General features: G+C 40.1%; 1 protein-coding gene across 2 annotated transcripts; it reads right to left on the reverse strand.

Annotated features, from left to right (window-relative positions):
- Positions 1-1,900: 1,900 nt before the first annotated feature.
- Positions 1,901-18,491, reverse strand: txndc16 (thioredoxin domain containing 16). 2 transcript variants are annotated; one of them, XM_085448552.1, is made up of 20 exons: positions 18,058-18,491; positions 17,621-17,791; positions 16,266-16,348; positions 16,110-16,183; positions 15,071-15,145; positions 14,728-14,849; positions 14,146-14,236; positions 11,967-12,135; positions 10,173-10,342; positions 10,029-10,089; positions 9,827-9,938; positions 9,559-9,705; positions 9,152-9,211; positions 8,586-8,784; positions 8,227-8,363; positions 7,255-7,333; positions 6,664-6,805; positions 4,592-4,779; positions 4,293-4,483; positions 1,901-2,521 (listed from the first exon to the last, which is right to left on the reverse strand). In XM_085448552.1, the coding sequence occupies exons 2-20, from the start codon at positions 17,775-17,777 to the stop codon at positions 2,331-2,333; spliced, it is 2,448 nt and encodes an 815-aa protein (XP_085304678.1). In that variant the 5' UTR covers positions 17,778-17,791; positions 18,058-18,491; the 3' UTR covers positions 1,901-2,330. The 2 variants fall into 2 exon arrangements, with proteins under 2 accessions (XP_085304678.1, XP_085304677.1); XM_085448551.1 differs by having other exon boundaries at positions 9,794-9,938.
- Positions 18,492-19,810: the final 1,319 nt, after the last annotated feature.

Raw genomic sequence — 19,810 nt, forward strand, 5'->3', positions numbered from 1 at the left:
TGGCCAATACCAATATTATCTTTTCAACTAACAATTCGGCTGTGTTCATTTGTTTATCATGCCAAAGTTGAACAAGCATACGATCACTCATACAAATATGTGGAACTGGATCCATATGCAAGGATGGAAAAAAAAAACTCAAAGGAAATGAAAGAATTAACTCACTTTTGAACAAGCATTTTCCTGGATTGCATTCTGTGACAATAGGAAAAACATAGAAAAAAATCTAAAACCACAGAACACTGGAAACCATCACAAATTTGTTTTCTCTATCATTTGCACGATATGCATTGGATATTTGTACTGTCACGTTTCTGTTTAAATACTCTCCAAATTCCAGTAAAAAGGAAACAAAGAGATATAAAACAAAGCGCCTCATCAGTCCCGTCAGCAGCTTTTAACACTAGCAGGGATTTTTCTGAGGGTGCAATTCTCCTTGAATTATATATGACACATTTCAGTCCAGGTCACTCTCTCACCACCATAAATAACACATAAATAACGCAAGTGTTAATGTTTTCGTTTAACTTGAGTTAGAAGGGAGAATGTGTCATTGATTGGACTTTTAATCCCAATTTCCATGGAAGCATTTCCACAGCACTAATCAGACCCTTAACCCATCTTATCATACATCTGTCTGTGAAGGTTCTCAGTCATCCAGGTCATCGTAGTCAAAGGAGCTTGCAAAGAAAAACGTCTGGACTTCTTTGAGTTGCTTGAAGACGTTTCACCTCTCATCCGAGAAGCTTCTTCAGTTCTAAGGTCAAATGGTGGAGAGTCCCCATACATACTGGACAGAAATTTTTGGAGTGGCACAAATAATTTGTGTGGCATCTTATTGAAAAAGGGGTGAAAGGTAAATGGCTGCAAAAAACTTTGTGGTTTGCAAAACTTGTGCATTTAATTTTAAAATTGACCATTTATATTTGCATTTAAAGTTATGAAATATGATTCATTAAACATGTTTGTGGTTGAAACAGTAAAAAATATAACATTTTCTAATCGGATCTAATGTTTTTTGTCTGATTTTAGATCAATACAGTGTGTCAAAATAAAAACATAACTGTACATAACATAACCAGAGGGTTAAACATTTTTTTAAAGTAAGGCAATAGTTGTTTTTCAAGTAATTAATTACTTTTAGAATCTTGTAACTCAGTTACTAACTTAGTTACTTTTTTGAAGAAGTAACTAGTAAATATAATTAATTACTTTTTCAAGGTAACTTGCCCAGTACTGGTTGTTAAGCTGTAATCAGCTTCACTGATTACTTCATTGGAGTGCTCTGGGATCTGTATGAGTCAATCTCAGGGACCGTGCACTTAAGTTTTAGATAAAATAAACTAAGCTGAAACCATTAAATACCTAGCAAATATGTAAGCTTTAAATCTGCCGTTTATCAGGCATCACTGAGTAATCCTTTAAATCTAACCTCTCTTGTTCCTGTCCTGTCTTTTCTTACATCTCTGAGTGAAGTTCTCACACTCTGTTCTGTCCCTGGGAAATACAGCAGCTGAAGCTTTAGCTAGTAGAAACAGTGTGACAAACAGCACACAGAGTTTGTGTGTTTGCTGGTGTTTGTTGAGCTGATAGAAACGCTGAATTTGAAATTAGCTGCAACTAAATAAACATCACTGTCTTCATGCTTCCTCCTCGAGCTAGATTCTGACACCTGCACTCCTTCCAGCCCACTTTAACTCCTCAGTATAAACACTACAAATGAAACTGCTGAACCTAATGTAACGAGTCTGTTTTGAAAACGTATGTTGTCGAAGGTACAGATATTTGTTTCACCAAGTAGACGATATGACACGATGATAACACATAAGACTGGTTTTTGAGTTAATGAATGGAATGAACACATTTTTATGAATGCGTTCATAAAAATAGTTAAACACACTTTTTGTTTTCCAAAGGTTTATGAGTTACAACGAAATTAAGGGACAGTTTACTGACTGACACATAATTAGTTCAGTTAACTGGCACATGAGCAGCTTTAAAAACAAAACCAAACAAAAACAGCCAATCAGATGCATCTACAAAGTTAAAAGAGTCACAAAATCACAGCAGTAAGAAATCAGACAATGAAACAGTCTCAATAAAAAAAAATCCAAAAATAACATCCAGGAACAACTGAAAGGTTTAATAGCCAGCATGTCACATTAAAACACAATGGCAAAAATATTATTATTACTATTATTACATTATTATAATAATCTCTCATTAAATACTCAGTAACCCAACATTTAAGCTGTATATTATTAATAGAAAAGAAAACTTAAACAAAGAAACAGACAAATCAGATCAGCAGTGTTCTTTCCATCTGATGTTCAGAGTTCAGAGTGAGCGTGACGATTGTCACCTGTCATGTCCTCTACCACTACATGTTCTTTCACATTAACCTCTTCCTCCTCCTCCTTAGGAGTTTGCTGCTGGGCAGAGTCAGGTTCCTGCATGTCCATAATTTTCAAGAAGTCATAGAACTCAAAAGCAGGTGGCCAGCTATCCTCATCCAGCAAACCTACAGAACAAAAATATTTTATTATAATGTGAAGTTTCATACAGAATTAAAATGAATCATATTGTTAAAAGCATATTTGTCTTAAGATTAGAAAGTAAAACACAGGAATTTTCACAGGAATGTTGATACCTGGTGTCAGAGTGCTGTAACATCAATTTCGTTTGTGTCTTCTTTACTCATCAGTCATTTTAAATGCCAATAACAATATATCAGCAAATAGCTAATATTGGCCGATATATCAGTCGGGCTTAACTTCTCCAGTCTTCTTGAGTTTATTCTATATAGCCCAGGTTGTCCTGTTTTAGCTCCTTGGTTATTAGGTTTCCCTTGTGTCTTTGTCCTCTGTGTCCCTCTCTGTGTGTCTCTGTTTATGTGTGTGTCCTTGTGTCTTCTTTCCCTTTTCTCTTCCCATGTTCTCCTCCTTATATCTCATTTCATCCCTCCCCTGCCTGTCATTTTTATCCCATGTTTCCCCAGACCGTCATGTCTCTCCTCTCACTCTCTGTGTCTCGTCTCCATTATCTGTTCCTGCGTCCCCCTCGTTATCTCCTCCGTTATCTCCCTAATCCATCTTGTTTCCTTGTGTGTCCTTTCCTCTCAGTTCCCGTGTCATGCTATGAGTTAGTCTGTGTCTTAGTGTTTCCTGGTTTATTTTGATAGTCTTGCGTTCCATGTTCAGTGTGTTTAGTTTTGCTTCTATTTATTTCTATAAATAAATTAAATAAAAAAATTTTTATATATAGACCATTTTTGTTCCTGAAGTTCAATTTATAATCGTCACAACAACTTTTTTCACTTTTATAAAATGACTTCAAATAATAATTTTAGGACTCACTCATATATGACAACCATCGCTACCTGTAAACTAAATGCGAGTCTGCAAACATAATACAGGTTTAACAGCATTTCCAAATCGATGAATAGTAAAAATGAATACATTGCAATCCAGCAGAAGAGTTTTGGTTAAAACAAGATTACAGCAAGTCAAAAACAGAACCTTAAGTCCTGCTGCATTAGTAAAAAGGTTGTTAGTCTGCAGTTTGTGTGCAGAGAATCAATTAAACGTTGTGCATTTCAGTGATGGAGACCAGCATCTTATCTCGGCTCTTGCCTTTATACACTCCAGAGCTAAAAGAGGACTCCAGATAGTTCGGGTTTCATATCTGAACTACGTTCAACAGTTATATTAACAGTTCTCTCACTGATAGAGAAGACTGCTGAATGTGTAGTCAGTCTTTATGGTGGGAATGTGCTGACCACAGGTATTATTTCCATTTAGAAATATCACCAGTACAAGTAATTTCTCAGACTAACTGTTGTATGTAGAAAGGCAAATGTAAATAGACAGAAGGACAGCCTCTTGATCACAAAGGTCAGTCAACAATCACACACAATGTCTGCTTTTGTCGTTGCATCCAGTCTCATTTGATGACTTTGTGCGAGATTTTCAAAATGTGCTTGTAACTCAAATAAATTCCAGGTGACTAGAATCTACAAACTGCTAAAGGTAAATCTGAGGCATAGTTGAATTGTTTATTATTGATTTTTTATTGACTGGAAATTCCATCCAGACTAAGGTGACCTGAACATTACCTTAAAGATTTCAATCTTTAAGGTAATCTTGCACATTTCTACTCTCAATTCTGCTTTTAAGAGTGACCGGTTCATTAACTGTCTGTAATAAGGCAGAATTATAGCTGTATAGCATAGCTGTCTTGGAATTTATGGGATTGTAAACTCAGCTTTAAGCTTTCTCTTCTCTCCTCCTTACCTGTTGGTGACTCAGTACCATCCTCGACCCTTTGCAGCCAGTGAAGGACTGAGGAAGCCACTATGGGGGTGTTGGGTGGGTACTGGTATATTTGGTCTCCAGAGGGCAAGTGTGTGAGGACTAGTGCAGGAAGAGGGGGCATAGAGCCTACGTATGACCCCAGGACGGACATACCAGCTGGAGTGCGTCCACTAAAACAAAATATATTTTAAAAAAAAGTATAAATAAAAAAGTGGGGATTTTGGATTGTGTACACGATGGAAAAATAGAGCAGCAAATAAGCAGAAACAGAAACGTACAGATGGATCCAGCAGGCCAAATATCGCTCCATCGTTTCCCCTTCCGACTCTACTAATGTTCTCATCTCCTTCACCAGCGCCTGGTTCTGCCTTCGCCCAATCTTGTCCTCCTCCTCTCCCACAAACAGAAGGAGTAGGGCTTTGCCCAGCAAGAGGAAGGATGGCAGATTTTCTACAGTCAGCTCAGGCTGGGGATAGAAATCATGAAAAGAGGACGAAGAAGTGCCAAATAACACAAAGACTTCAAATATCTGCATTTTCACAAACTCAGTCATCACACTACAAACCAGATAAAACACAGGCCAGTGAAATGAACAACATCCCAAATGAAAAAGAGAAGGTTTGACTTTGACACAATCAGCACAAATCTTGAGTTTCGGCTAATTATCCAAAGTTTACACATCACTGGTTTTTGCTGCACCTGCAACATCCTGCAGAAAACCTGCTTACAAAGGTCAGCACCAAGCATGTTAGAAGCAGCTGTTTACTTCCTGTGAAGAAAACTGCAGGTGGAATTTTAAGAGGGTCTGTCAATTAAATAGTGAGATGGCTGAGCCAATATTAAGTGATAAAGATTTACTAAGCAGAGCACGAGTACAAGGCTGCGACTGCAAAATAAACGTATCCATGAGAGTGGACGGTACTGCGAGTCATCTGCTGACAATGCACAAATCTGATTTAATGCTGACCTGTGCAATCTACTATAACTGACACAAATTACTGTCACGTTTCTGTTTAAATACTCTCCGAATTCTGTACAGTTAAAAGGAAACAAAGAGATATAAAACAAAGCGCCTCATCAGTCCCGTCAGCAGCTTTTAACACTAGCAGGGATTTTTCTGAGGGTGCAATTCTCCTTGAATTATATATGACACATTTCAGTCCAGGTCACTCTCTCACCATCATAAATAACACAGAAGCAAGTGTTAATGTCTCCATTTAACTCATTGTATCAAGTCATATTCTGTGATTGATTGGTGTGAGGTCATCAGCACAGCCAGAGGGGAGAATGTGTCATTGACTGGACTTTTGATCCCAAGCTCCATGGAAGCATTTCCACAGCAGGAATCAGACCCTTAACCCATCTTATCATCCATCAAGGATTACCGAAGCATTACTCTGACCTGGCATGACCTCTGTATTTGGAAAGCCGTAACTAAACCACATGTGAAGCCCATTACCTGAGACTATGATACTATGAACACGCCATAGTGGCTTTTATAAACATCCAAGAATTGTATATTGTATTGTAATGTATTTTCAAGTGGGATTAAGGAGGTCCTCAAAGGCCAAGAAAAGGGTGGAGTGCTCACTCTGGGTCAGGGACAAGTTCCTGCCCCAAGTGGAGGAGTTTAAGCATCTCGGGTACTTGTTCAAGAGTGACGGGAGAAGGGAGCGGGAGATCGACAGACAGATTGGTGCGGCTGCAGTGAAGCGGACACACTGTACTGGTCCGTCGTGGTGAAGAGAGAGCTGAGTGTAAAAGCAAAGCTCTCACTTTACTGGCCGATCGATGTCCCTACCCTCACCTATGGTCACGAGCTGTGGGTAGTGATCGAAAGAACGAGATCGCGGATAGAAGCAGTGGAAATGAGCTTCCTCCGAAGGGTGGCTGGCTTCTCCCTTAGAAATAGGGTGAGAAGTTCAGCCACCCAGAAGGGCCCCAGAGTAGAGCTGCTGCTCCTCCATGAGCAACATGAGCGCTTCCTGGGTGAGGTGTTTTGGGCATCTCCCATTGGGACAAGGCCCTGGGGCAGACCCAGGACACACTGGAGAGTTTATATCTCTCGGAAGCTGGAAGAGGTGGCCATGGAGAGGGAGGTCTGGGCTTCTCTGCTTAAGTTGCTGCCCCCACGACCCGGCCCCAGATAAGAGGAAGAAGACGGACGGATTATAGTGATTAAAATCAAGCTGGACTTAGTTATTCACTCACTATTCCTGACTGGATGATTGCATTGAAACAAGTCATCCAACTTGAATTTGTGACTAATTTTGCAAAAAATGATAAAGACAAGTGTACACACACACACACACACACACACACACACACACACACACACACTATGGTTTACCATTGGGTGGAGCAGCGCAGTGTTAATGTGTGTGAGCAGCTCTTCAGCAGACGAGGAGGCAGGCAGTGTGAAAGGATGAGTGTGTGTCCTCCAAGATGGAAACACTAACACTGCGGGAAGGTCTACAGTGTGGTCTGCAGCCCTGCATAGTCACCATGCACGCACGCACGCACGCACACGCACAATATAAGTAAAACTAATAAACAATATTTTAAATGGTTAAAGTTTAAATATTAAACATTAGAATCACAGCTAAGTTTTTAATGACAGGTATGTCTAAACCTTTACAAAATGTAACTACAACACTGATTAAAGCGTCTTTCCAAAGCCAGGTTGGATTATAGTAGGTACATGTAGGATTTCCACCCCTCAAAAACAAACTGCTTAACTGTCCATCTCCTAAAGCCTTTAAAAGCAATTGGAAATCCTACATTTCAAAGTTAGGAAAAACAGACAACTCATGGAACTATATTTTGTGCTTTTCAAACTTCAGCTACAGTGTGTTTTTCAAAACTTCCAGTAATTTAGGACTTTAAACTCGAAGAAGCAGTTTGCCAAATTGCCTCAACCTTGAAATGGTAGAGCTCGTACCATTTCTCTGCCAGTTCATCTGTCAGCAGTCCAGTCAGTGCGTCTCCTCTCAGGGACTTTGCTGCTTCGGTAAACGCTGCTAAACATGGCAATAAAGAAAAATTTGGAAAGAAAGAGTAAGTAATACAAGATACTGGAAACACACCGTCTATTTAAAATAACAAAGAGGAAAAGACTAAAATCAACAATGAGCAGAATCTGAACTCATTCGTTTGTGTTGTCCAGAACTGAATGAAAGCACAACAACGAGCTGCATTGTTAGATCAGGTGATATATTTCCACATTACCATGAACACTCACACTGCAATTTATTTTGACCGATCGCTCAACTGTCGCAGTGGATGCACCAAGCAAGCAGCCTCAGTGATATCAATGTGAAAATCCTGGGCGACTTCCTTCTATTATTGTAGGGTCTACCTTACAATATAAAGCACTTTGAGATGACTGATGTTGTGATTTGGTGCTATATAAATGAAATTGAATTTATTGTGACAAAGCAGACAGACAGCTACTTTCCCACTCGATTGTTTACCACTCCCATTCATATAGTGATCATGTGTAGTGATCTGCCCCTTATTTATCACCCCCACTTTCCAAACACCAAGATAGCAACAGTAAAAACACTCATCTCATCACTTTAAAACAGGAGTTCACAAACCAACAGAGGTCACAGTAGCTAAATGTATCTTTTATATATTAGCCAGAGTAAGTATTAGCTGATTACACCTACTCTGTTACTGTAAACACAATGCTAACATTGAGATAGCTTTGAATGTGAATGAGTACAGACAAAAGTGTTAATTAACAGCTACAAAACACCTCCAAGTATTTCTCCCCCACTCCCTTAAAAGTTCTTGTTTTGATTGCAGCTACTGGGAGATCTTCCTTAGTAGTATAACCATAACTAATAGAAGTTTAGCATTTGCACTGAGGCTTCCCTTGCAACAACAATGCACAATAACAACATCTTACCTGTTTGTGTCTGGGCCTCAAACAATCCCACAACTCTGTCAAGCTGGTACCCTGCTAGCTCAGGATGAGGCACTTCCAGAAGGAATGATTGCGCTTCCTCTAGAGTGGACAGACGAACAGGAGAAGCTACATGGCTTCTGGTTAAAAAAATCAAGTCCACACAAACACACGTGTACATGTAAGTAGACTGACATTAAAAAGACAGCGCTACAAGACTAAACACACCTCCATTTCTATTTCAGGTTAAAGGGAAAGGATTGTACAAGTACACTAACTGCTATTTCATCAGTCCTTGATTTGGACCCGACTGAGGTTAAAGGCTTATATATGACTTCAAAGTTATATTCATGTTTTCTCACATCATGATGAAGCGATGTAGTGACTCACTACCCAGCATTCCTCTGAAGTGCTGGGCCGGATGCTGGGGGTGAAGAAGCAAGACACTGGGAAAGGCAGTGATTGGCTGGAAGGGGACAGCACTGCCTGGCTGAGCGGCGCAGAGGTCGGTCCATTCGCTGCAGTCGACCACACTCATCTGAACTTCGTTGACCTCTGAGTCTTAAGGTCAGTGAGAGCAAATCATGTGTTGATGAGTGAATTTTCTATCCATTGTTGCTATTAATCAAGTTTTGAAATGTGCAAATGAGGCCTGAATATTACATCTGCCTAGATAACAATCCTTTGTGGTTAAGGCAAAAGGGCAATTCATTCAGTACATGGATTTAGACGACTGTATGTTGGTTCACAAGGGGGTTTCATCTTTTGTAAATTTAGACAAACTGTAAAGCACAATAATAGGAGTCATAACTGACGTGGTACTGCCATCCAAACACACTTCTGTTCAAATACAGATCTCTGTTTTGACGTCTGCTAAAATAAACAGTGGAAACATAGCCCCCCCCCCCCAAAAAAACTGCTTGTTTACCTGCAAGTCTCTCTGCAACTTCAATGAAAGAGCTGAGAAAAGCCATTGAAACAGCATCCCCTGGTGGGAGAAAACAGAAACTGCAATTTACTTGCATTTCATGTTCAAGAGGAAAACTTTTTTTTTTTTTAAACATAAAGTATGCCTGGTTCATATAAGAGACATTATATGAAAGAGATGAATTCCAAAACAGTAAATATGGTGGTAGAAGTATAACTTCCATGGGGAGGAAAAAGGCTTCATAAAGACTGTTAGAAGTACGGTAAATGAGCAACATTGTTAGAGTTTTATATCAGATTTTTCTGATGATTCTATACATGTAGTTTCTCTTTCCTGGTAAATACTGAATTTGTTGTATTAACTGCCTAAAGTGCCAAGACGCCTCTAAAGCAGCGACTCTGTCTTACATTTGAGGTAGAAGAGCACCACTGTGAGGCCACTCTGTGCTACTGCACTGTGAAAGTTGTCAGACGTCAGTTGGGTAACTGAATCCATGTCCGATAAGGTGCCTCTGTTTTCAAAAACTGCTGCTGCGATTTCATCGTCCAGCTTGCCTGGAGACAGATGCAGACACAAAAAAGTTAATCTCCTGTTCTCATTCTTCCTTTTCTTCACGCTTCTTTCACTCTTGAGTCCCTTTGCCAAAATGTGAATCTTCCTCATCGTCATCCACACCTTCATTGTCTTCTTCATCCTCCTCCTCCTCCTCTTCATCTTTTTCTTGATCTGCGAACAGCACCAACACCTCATCGAGGCTGTTTAAGGTCAAATACTTTACTTCTAAACTCTGGAGGTGCACACACACAAACAAAAACGTGGGTAAGAATAACAGGTACTCTCATTCTGTGTATTATCTCGTGCCATGTTAGAGTCACACCTTCTCAGGCAGCCTGTAAGCAGCATTGTACTCATCAAGGGTTTTCACTGCAGGGCTCTGCCTGGAAACACACAAACCCATAAAAGAAATTATCTTAATGTCTTCATATCCATGCTCGTACACGTAGCTGGAGCTGTTGCACACCTGTGTACAAGCAGCAGCAGGGCGAGGCCTCGCAGCCTCCAGGCCAGCGTGGTGGCCGTATCGAGGTCCAGGTGCTCGGTTGCGGGATGAGAGAAGAGGAAGACCTGGGGAGTCTGCTGGTAGGGGAACTGGGGGGGCTGGACTGAGGAGGGGTCGTCGTACACCTCGGTCTGGTAAGGAAGAGACACAAAGTGTTAAGAGATTCTACTCCTGGTGGTAGGGTGGCTCTTTGTGCACAACATGCTCATGGTTACTTTTTTTGTAAATTTGGTAAGTTGTACGTTGCTTTTTTCTAAAGGTCTACTTACAAAACACAGCTGCAATGACAGCACAATAACCACATGATCTAATATGCTGTGTTCCTGTTAAAAGGGTGTTTTTTCTTCCCGCTGACGCCAAGTGCTTGCTCATAGGTGGTGATCTGATCGTTGGGTTTTCTCAGTATTACTGGAGGATCTTTAGCTTACAATATAAAGCATTTGTTATGATTTGACACTATAAAACTAAATTGACTTGACTTGTGAACTGTGAAGAAGCTTGCGTAGTGAGTCTTATATTGTTATTAAAGCTGCTTTTACAGGAAGCATCGAGTAAGTCCAACTTTTATTCGCACCTCAGAAACGTCAGCCTACAGGTAACTGAAAGAAACGTCACGATATGTGACTACTATACACAAAGAGAACAGGAGGCTGTGTTCTCCTTTTTCTTATGTTCGCTAGCCCCATCAGCAACATCTCCACTTAGAGACACATCAGTAGTTTTGTCTCTTGCATCATTTCATACACTCTTGTTGCTTCTTAATGACTGAACTCCTGAATTTCTTTTTGATCTTGCTCTTTTGTTTTGGACCGCTGAGTTTAACAGGTTAGTTTAGTTTAGTTGTCAGTGTCATGAAGGTTGGTCTATTTTACCCTTGCTAAATCACTGTGGTAACTTATGCTGAAGCCCAGCTTCTCACCGAATCTTTCACTTAAAATATATTTTAGAGCAGGGATGCCTACTGTGAGGCCCGGGGGCTAGAAATGACCTGCCTAAGTGTCCAATCCGGTCAACTGGAAAATGTACTACGGCGGGGACATCCCTGCTTTAGAGCTATAAAGACTCATTGCTGAAGAAATACACTTTATACATGAAAGTTGTTAAGCCGTACCTTACTAATGCCACTGATTGAAGCCCAGCCAAAGAGTTACAGCAGCTGGAATTGCACCTAACAGAGATCAGATTAGAAAAGTGATCAGTTACATCTGTTGGCCACTTCTTGCCAATAATCTTCGTTTATTAAAATAAATTTCACTTTGACCTGGCAACAAATAAAGCGTTCTCAACTTTTCCTCTATGAGCTTGTGGGAGATTGAACACACTGACTAAATATTTTAATGTATCTGAGGTGTCAGAGCGCTGATGTGCAGCTGTCACATTAGTAACAAACAGCAGGAATGACAGGGCACTGAGAAATAAAACACTTAAACAACTCAAGACAGTATTCTGTTTTTTTGGCATGTTTGTGAAGATCAGAAATTGAGAAGATTAACAACCAACTGCAGCACCGCTGTCTTGTCTTATTTGCATAGATCTGTATCACCAAATGAGCACAGACACTGAGCCTAAAGCAGAAAGAACACTGATAACAACCCTTATCTCTGACTGGGGTTTTGTCAAGTCAGCTAACGCAAAGAAAACTGAACCATGAACTTCACTCTGTTCGCACGACGCCAACAGCTCGATGACATTTTATACGCCAAATAACCTGATAAATTTTGCATTAATTTACAAAGTAATCCTGTACCAGCTTACAACTAGTGGAGCCTCCATGAGCTGCAGGAAGGAGTGGAGGCTTAAGGTGGATAGGGGTTTCCTCATGCGGGTCAAAGGGCAGCGCTCAGAGGTCATTGGGGTCATGAACCCACTGTGAACTCTGCAGTGGAGGAACCACACTCGAGACGAAGGAGACGATTCGTTTACACTGAAAGACACACAGAGACAACTTCCTGAAAACACAGACTAACATCAAACACATTCATACTGTCGGGTCTTTAGTTTATAACATGAGAAATTACATGAATCCTTTTCTTTGTATCCACACTTGTGTGTTTGTCTATGCATTTCCAGCAGGATGTCAGACTTTTCATATTTTCTCCCAAGTATTTGGAGTCAGACCAGAAAAGCAAAAATTATCCTGGGTATGTTAAAAGCCTGTTTCGAATGACAGTCCCTTTGGTTTTCACGCCATGTGAGTTTAAGGTTTTGAGCATGTATCTCTGAGGTCACAAGGCCACAGCAGAGACATCAGCTGTCATCTTAAACTTTCAGTAAATATCACACGAGCTGCTGTAGCTGGAACTACATTTGCTGCACAGCTGTAGGACACTTTGCAAAGAGCCTCAATCTCAGCTTCTTCTTTTCTATGTTGTGTTACGTAATATTCAAAGCGCTTCACTTGTTCCACATTTTGTCATGTTACAGCCTTATCCCCAGCTGGATTCAATTCATTTATCACCTGAAAAATTCTACTCACAATACCCGATAATGACAAGGTGAAAAACATTTGATTTATATTTTCGCAAATGCATTAAAAATTAAAAGCAAAACTAAATGTACACAATTTTTCACAGCCTTTGCTCAATACTTTGCTGAAGCACCTTTGGCAAAATTACAGCCTCAAGTATTTTTGAGTATGATGCAACAAGAAACACTTTTTGGGGGGAGTTTCTCCTCTCAGGCAGGATGGGGAGCATTGGTGCACAGCCATCGGGTTAATCGGGTTAAGTCTGAGCTCTGGCCGGCCCCTCAAAGGTATTCACAGAGAGGTCCTGAAGCCACTTCTTTGTTATCTTGGCTGTGTGTTTAGGTTGTTGTCCTGTTGGATGATAACTCAGCAGGTTATCATTAAGGATGTCTCTGTACATAGCTGGTCCCCCAGTTTGTGCTCCAAAAAACCATTCCCACAGCATGATACTGCCACCACCATGCTTCACCGTAGGGATGGTATTGGCCTGGTGATGAGTGATGCCTGGTTTCCTTCAGACACGGCCCACAGTATTCAGGCCAAACCAAAGTTAGTCCTTGTTTCATCAGACCAGAGAATTTTGTTTCAGGTGCCTTTTGGCAAACTACACGTAGGCTGTCATGTGTCTCTTACTGAGCAGTGGCTTACATCTTGCCACTTTACCACACGGGCCTGATTACTGAAGTGCTGCATAAGTGGTTGTCCTTCTGGAAGGTTCTCCTGGAGCTCTGTCAGAGCAACTATTGTGTTCTTTGTTACGTCCCTGACTAAGGCTACGTCCACACTAGCCCGGATAGATTTGAAAACTGTTTTCGTCTGAAAAACGCTCCACGTCCACACTAGTGTTTTCAGTCGTTTTCACAGAGTTCTGCGTCCACATTGAAACGTCCGAAAACGCTTATGTTCCAGTCCTGTGCATGCGGGAAAAGCAAGACGATTCGACCTGCCTCATTTTTGTCTGCCGTTTATTTACTTTCCAGCTCTTTGAAACGTCGCAGTAAAATGTTGAGGAAAAGCACTGAGTTTTTTAAATGGACTAACAATGAGGTGGAGTTGTTGCTGTGAGTAACACAAAAGTACAAAGTTGCAAAAGCCAGTGAGAATTAAAGATGCGTTTTCAAAGCGCATTAGTGTGGACATAGCCTGGTGTGTCTTCTAAATGACATCCAAATGAATTTACTACAGGTGGACTCCAATCAAGTTGTAAAAATACTTATGTACATGTTATATTTGTGTGGGTTTTTTTTTAAATACATTTACAAGAAATTCAAGGGAACTAATGTCACTTTGTCATTATGGGGTATTGTGTGTAGAATGTTTTAGTTGAAAACTGAATTTAATCTAACTTGAAAGAAGGCTGTATCGTGACAAGATGCTGAACAAGTGAAGCGCTGTGAATACTTCCCAGGTACAAGTGTTGTCATTGACTCCTGCTCTGTACACAAAGAAAGGCCAAAAAGAACATACCCTAGGTGCTTCAACACGGGTCCTCCTGTTATGAGAATAAACTGATATTTGGATCCATACACATAGGCCGTCTCCATAATCGATCTGTGCTCTTAAGAAAAAACAAACAAAGATGATACATTTAATCAATCACTGGGACAATGTGTGTCTTACAAAGTACGATCAAACCTATGAGTAGCTACTAAAAAGTTTACCATCTTTAATTTAGGACTTGGTGATATGACCTCAAATTAACATCATGATTTTGAATTTTGATCGATGAATGATTATGCATACACATACACAGGCTGGTGACCTGTCGCAGGGCTAACACAGAGAGACGGACAACACTCGCACCTGTGGGCAATGTAAAATCACCATCTGCTGGAGTTTTACAGTCGGCTCAGTGTTCGAATTACGCTCTGAGTCATGTGACAACACAAACGGTATGTTTTATAGTTTATATAAGTATTAACAGAAATGAAAAACAAAGAAACAAAAATAACAGACACGGGCAAGATTGTGATTGTCCGTTTTGATTCCTTTTGAATTAACTGCCCAGCCTTACATTAATTACTATCCTTCCTGTCCTTCTTCCCATACCTTGTGTTCCCAGACTGCAAACATAACCAAGCACAATGTCTTTCTTCCCTCTGGCTGCCTTTTCCATTGCAAGGAGGTCAGCGTCTGTGTGGACATACTTTATCTCATCACGTAGAATGGCGCTGGAAGAGAAAAGCCGTCTTCAGTTAAATGCCAGAAGTACACGTTTGGCTCCCTCCTTTCATTTTTCCCCCCAACAAAGCTCACCAAAAGACAAAAAATAATGAGTGACTTTGGTTCTGGTTCAATCTCAGTGGATCATCTGAATGTATGTGATCCTAAAGGGTTCAAAAGTTAAAGTTTCACAAAGGTCTCTACAACACAGAGCATAAGCCTTACTTACAACAAGACTTCGGAGACTATCGAGTTGACGTCAAAGATAGTGTCCAAATCAAAACTCAAGAACTCCTTACCGCCTCTAGCAACAGAAAGACAAGGGCAGATTCAACGAGATTGCAACCATGCAGACACAAAAACCCTCATGAAGGTTATAATGTTCAGTTTTTATTCTCACTGCTGTTGAAAGTCATTGATGAAACTTTATGGACACTGAATGTTTTTTTACAGTTACAAATTCTAGTTTTAAAGGGAAGCTGTTAAGAAGTTTACTGCATTACATTTCAGTTTCCATAATACTTTGTCCACTTCATTACTATATATTAGGGGAGTAGGTAATAGTGTATCTCAGTGATGATAGCCGGGATAATACCTTTTGTGTTGACTGTTAGAAATACAATGAGAGTAAAGTTTTCATTAATATGAGCAGTAGCCCTTCCAACATGTAGTTAGAACTTCCTCTGGACTCTGATGCAGAGCATTTAGGGTGGATGCCAACAGGTGGCAGCAGATATTTTCATACTGAGGAGCAAGAGAAACTGAAGTGGGGGAGAGACCAGTTAGATATAGTTTGGTGGAATAACTTTGCCTGTTTAACACGGCCAACATTGCTCATGGAGTCAGGAATCGGGTTGAAGGGAAGCTACGTCTTTTCTTTCTTGATGAGTCAGAGATCAAATTCAAACACAGAGCTAAATTACACCAATTTTTACATTAAATGTGAACATCACTTCCCAGTGTGAACAAATGCCAGTGAATTAAGTTGGAAATCACAGAGAAAGAGACAATCAGCAGATTTATTATCCTTATTTACAGACTTGAATTGTTATTCTTCCATTCTGTTACTGTAGCTTAGCATGATTCACACTTTAAAATAACCGTCACTTATTGTGCTTTGGCTGCTGTAGGTCCCACTTCACCCACGCTCAGAAACAAGCTATTTTAGTTCACTTTGCCCATCCTTTAAAACATCTTTCTTCTGATTGGCTGCCCCTCCATGTTCTGGTCATTTTAGAATGAACACATACTGAGACTTTACAACTCACCTGAACAAAAAAGCAGTGTGCAGCAGCTGTTCCTCTGCGCAGTACGTGTAAACCAGCTCTTTGTTACAGTTCACCTAAAAAGCAACGACAAAAAAGTGATTCAACATCAACTTCAATGACTGATGAAGCGCAGTGCTCACAGGGGTCTACACTTACCTTACCAACTAGTACTCCATAATCCTGAAGAGCTTCAACAGACTTCTCCAACTCCACCAGGAACAGAGAGATGGTCGGAGAGACTGGAAACAGAGGAGGCGACAAAGAGAAACGCCTTTCAGACACGGACTGCTTTCCATTAATCTGAATCCACACGTTTTAATGTATGATGAATTTTCTCTTACTCATCTTATGCTACACATTCACATGTATTAAAGATTTAATTTTTTTTATTAAACTGAACTTTTAAAAAACTAAACCTTAAAAAAAAATGTTGTTTGACATCATTTAATGACTGAATCTCAATCTGTGAACACATTTCAACATTAAATGTGTTTGGATTACAATCAGACTGTAGCTGCTTTGAAAACGTCACTCTAAATACATTTGATTCAGTTTAGAGCCTTAAAGTCATTTCAGCTTCACTCAAAAGTACACATCATTTGCAAGATCCAGCTGTGACAGACAGTTTTCCATTAGTGTGACCGATTACAGCACGACTAATAATTGATCATTGATCAGTGTGTAACATACAGTAAATGTTTGCAGTACTGCCCACACACAGAGTTAGAGTTGTGGACTCTACAGAATTGATTGTGAGCTGGTTATGAATAAACGTGATCGCTGTCTCTGTCCTTATATATTTATGACTCAATAACTGGGAAAGTGTTCATGTTAAGTACACAAAACAGCAAACTCCCGTAAAACTGGTATTTCTGTGTCTGTAAAAACATAACATGAGCTTTGACAGCAACTTTATTACCTTGGAATGGAATCAAAGCATCAGTCACCTGGTTCAGGAGGGGAGGAGTCAGAGAGAAACTGTCTCTGTGAACTAAGCCTGCCAGCAGGTCTAGTTCACAGAGTCTGTTACCCTGGCAACTGACTCAGAATTTAATTTAATCGTCTTTCTGGAACAGAAAGCGAGAGTTTCCCTTATTTATGGTGAAAGCAAACCCAGAGATGTTAGCTAATCCTGCTTCCTGGAATAGGGCCCTAGCAGACAGAATGTCACTCACTATTTATGCACAGCCAGAAACAACACATTGATGTTCTGGTAGTCATTTTGGTCTTTTTAACCCTCCAGCATCATCTAGAATCTCTGCAAAGCTCTTCTTCATCTCTTCATGTAGAAGAGATGGCTCTCCTGCAAAAATGCCGCACAGCTCCTTATTTCAGTAAACTGACGTCACGTCAGCATGGCTGCTAATTTCATTAGCATGTTGAACTCATCAAAATACACTTGTTCAGCACGCTTGCATGTTTCACATCACAAGCCTGATAATGAGGAGCGTGGGACCTATGACAAATATACAGCAGCACAGCTGAGATAGCATGAGCAGTGAGCGGCCTACCTTGATGCTCAAAATAGATGAACATCATCTTCCCAGAATGCAATTTCTCATAAAAGTCCGCAGCTGTGTATTCAATCAGGTCTGAAGTGTTGGCCTTGTCTGTGCACCGTCCCGACCTCATCCACAGCAGGAAGACAGTAACACACATCCACATCATGGCTGAGGTGTGTTCTTTGGAAGAAACAATACTGTTAAAGGAGCACAATTGTATATATATATATATATAGAGTTTGTAATAATCTCAGCTTCTGAAATTTCCAAACTGCGCAGGGGAGCTGTCATATTTGAGTCCTAAACAAGAAAAGGGGACGATTAAGGCTCGTTATTTTTTTATGTGACCCATACCATCTGCTATAACTGGTTAATATTTCTTGTTCGGCTCAATCAAATGAACAGCAGCACGCAAGAAGTGACAAAAAAAGCATGCTATCTGTTACCTGAAGAAGCAGACTGCAGAAAACCTTAAGGCTTAACTTGTTTCTTTCCAAGAGGTAAAAACCACAGCTAAAGCATTGTTGGAGGGAGAAACATCACAGCGATAATTATGAGCAAAAAACTATCTTACAAATATAAAACGTCCAAAAAGTCCAAAAACACCGCTTTAAGATTTTCTTAAAAGCTAATTCTTTAGCTAGGCTTGTTAGCTGCCTATTGATGGATATTCGTGCTAAGGGCTTTAAATAGCTAACAATTAGCTGATATTAGTTTTAAATTTAGAATATGCATGTCGCTATATGTCCGCGGGGAATCTAGGCCCAAACCAAAACTGTTTCCAATGTTATTTTTCGCCTTGATACACAATGAAATCTAAGAAAATAGTTCAAGATGTGACTCTCCAATCTTAGCAAAACACTGTTAAATGCTCAGTTACGACGGCACTTCCGGGAAGCGTTTCAAAATAAAACCACAATAATATATATATTTTTAAATTTATTTATACGTGCAAGCAAACATGAAAATATAGCATATAAGCCAAAAACAAGGACTGTACAGTTATAAAGAGCTTGAAAGTCAATATCATGTATCACCAGCTATATTCTTCATCACAGCCTCTATTTCTTCTAATTTTTTAAGCAGTCCTCAGGAATGGTTCCCCAAGCTTCTCGAATGACATTTTAAGCTCTTTCTTGGGATGTTGGCTGTCTTTTGTTCTGCTTTCTGTCAATATTATCCAGCACTGCTTCAATAATATCGAGGCTCAGACTCTGGAGACGAAAAAAATCAATGACTGATTAGGTTTTTCTATCCAGGTATACTTTTATTGCCTTGGCAGTGTGTTTGGGCTCAGTGTGATGATGGAAAATTAAACTGCTGCCAATCAGATGCGTTCCTGTTTGTATTGCATGGCGGATCAGAATCTAACGGTACTTTTCTGCGTTTATAATTCAATCAATTTTGATAAGATACCCAACACCACTGGTTGAAATGCACCCCTAAACCTTGGCTGTTGTACCTCTCTTCTAATGACCTCTGTACAAATTGGTGATATTGATTAATATTCCTCTGGAAATGGTCAGGGACAAGGACAGGAGTGAAAATAAATGATAATTCAATTTATTTATAAAGCGCTAAATCACAACACAGTCGCCTGAATGCACTTTATTAAAAAAAGAAAAGAAAAGGAGCTGTGGTCAAAGGAACTTGCAAAGAAAAGCGTCTGGACTTCTTTAAGTTACTTGAAAACGTTTCACCTCTCATCTGAGAAGCTTCTTCAGTTCTAAGGTCAAATGGTGGAGAGTCCCAGATATAAACCTAGTGGGAGAATCCCCCCACAGAGGGACAAAAGGACCCCCTGATGATCCTCTAATCCCCTGAGCCAAGGTGTGAAACTGGGTGTGGGTCCCAATCAGCCAGAGTTTCGGGTTTTTGTCCCTCTGTGGGGGGTTACTTCCACTAGGTTTATATCTGGGACTCTCCACCATTTGACCTTAGAACTTTGCAAGCTCCTTTGATTACGATGACCTGGATGACTGAGAACCTTCACAGACAAAAGGAGCTGTGACTTCTTGAAAACAAAATAGAAAAACAATTACAGGCTGCTCTCTCTTTTTTTTAGTTAACGTAAAGCTAGCATGTGCGTTTATATTGAAACCACAGACGTTTTGGTGCCTCTGACTTTTTCCTTTACCCAACTTTCAGCCAACAGTATCTATCTGTTATCTATCTATCTGCTTGCGAGAGACACCCACT

The sequence above is a fragment of the Copadichromis virginalis genome, linkage group LG23 (assembly GCF_057382275.1).
Source record: "Copadichromis virginalis isolate Kocher_CV1m ecotype Utaka linkage group LG23, C_Virginalis_male_GT1.1, whole genome shotgun sequence".
Lineage (NCBI taxonomy): Eukaryota > Metazoa > Chordata > Actinopteri > Cichliformes > Cichlidae > Copadichromis > Copadichromis virginalis.

Excerpts from the sequence above, each read along its gene's own strand:
- txndc16 (XM_085448551.1), bottom strand. The coding sequence starts at position 17,777 with ATGATGTGGATGTGTGTTACTGTCTTCCTGCTGTGGATGAGGTCGGGA. Across the intron at positions 8,364-8,585 it reads CTACATCGCTTCATCATGAT|AAGCCATGTAGCTTCTCCTG; the intron begins GTGAGAAAACAT and ends TTTTTTAACCAG. Across the intron at positions 7,334-8,226 it reads TGAGGCCCAGACACAAACAG|CAGCGTTTACCGAAGCAGCA; the intron begins GTAAGATGTTGT and ends TGCCATGTTTAG.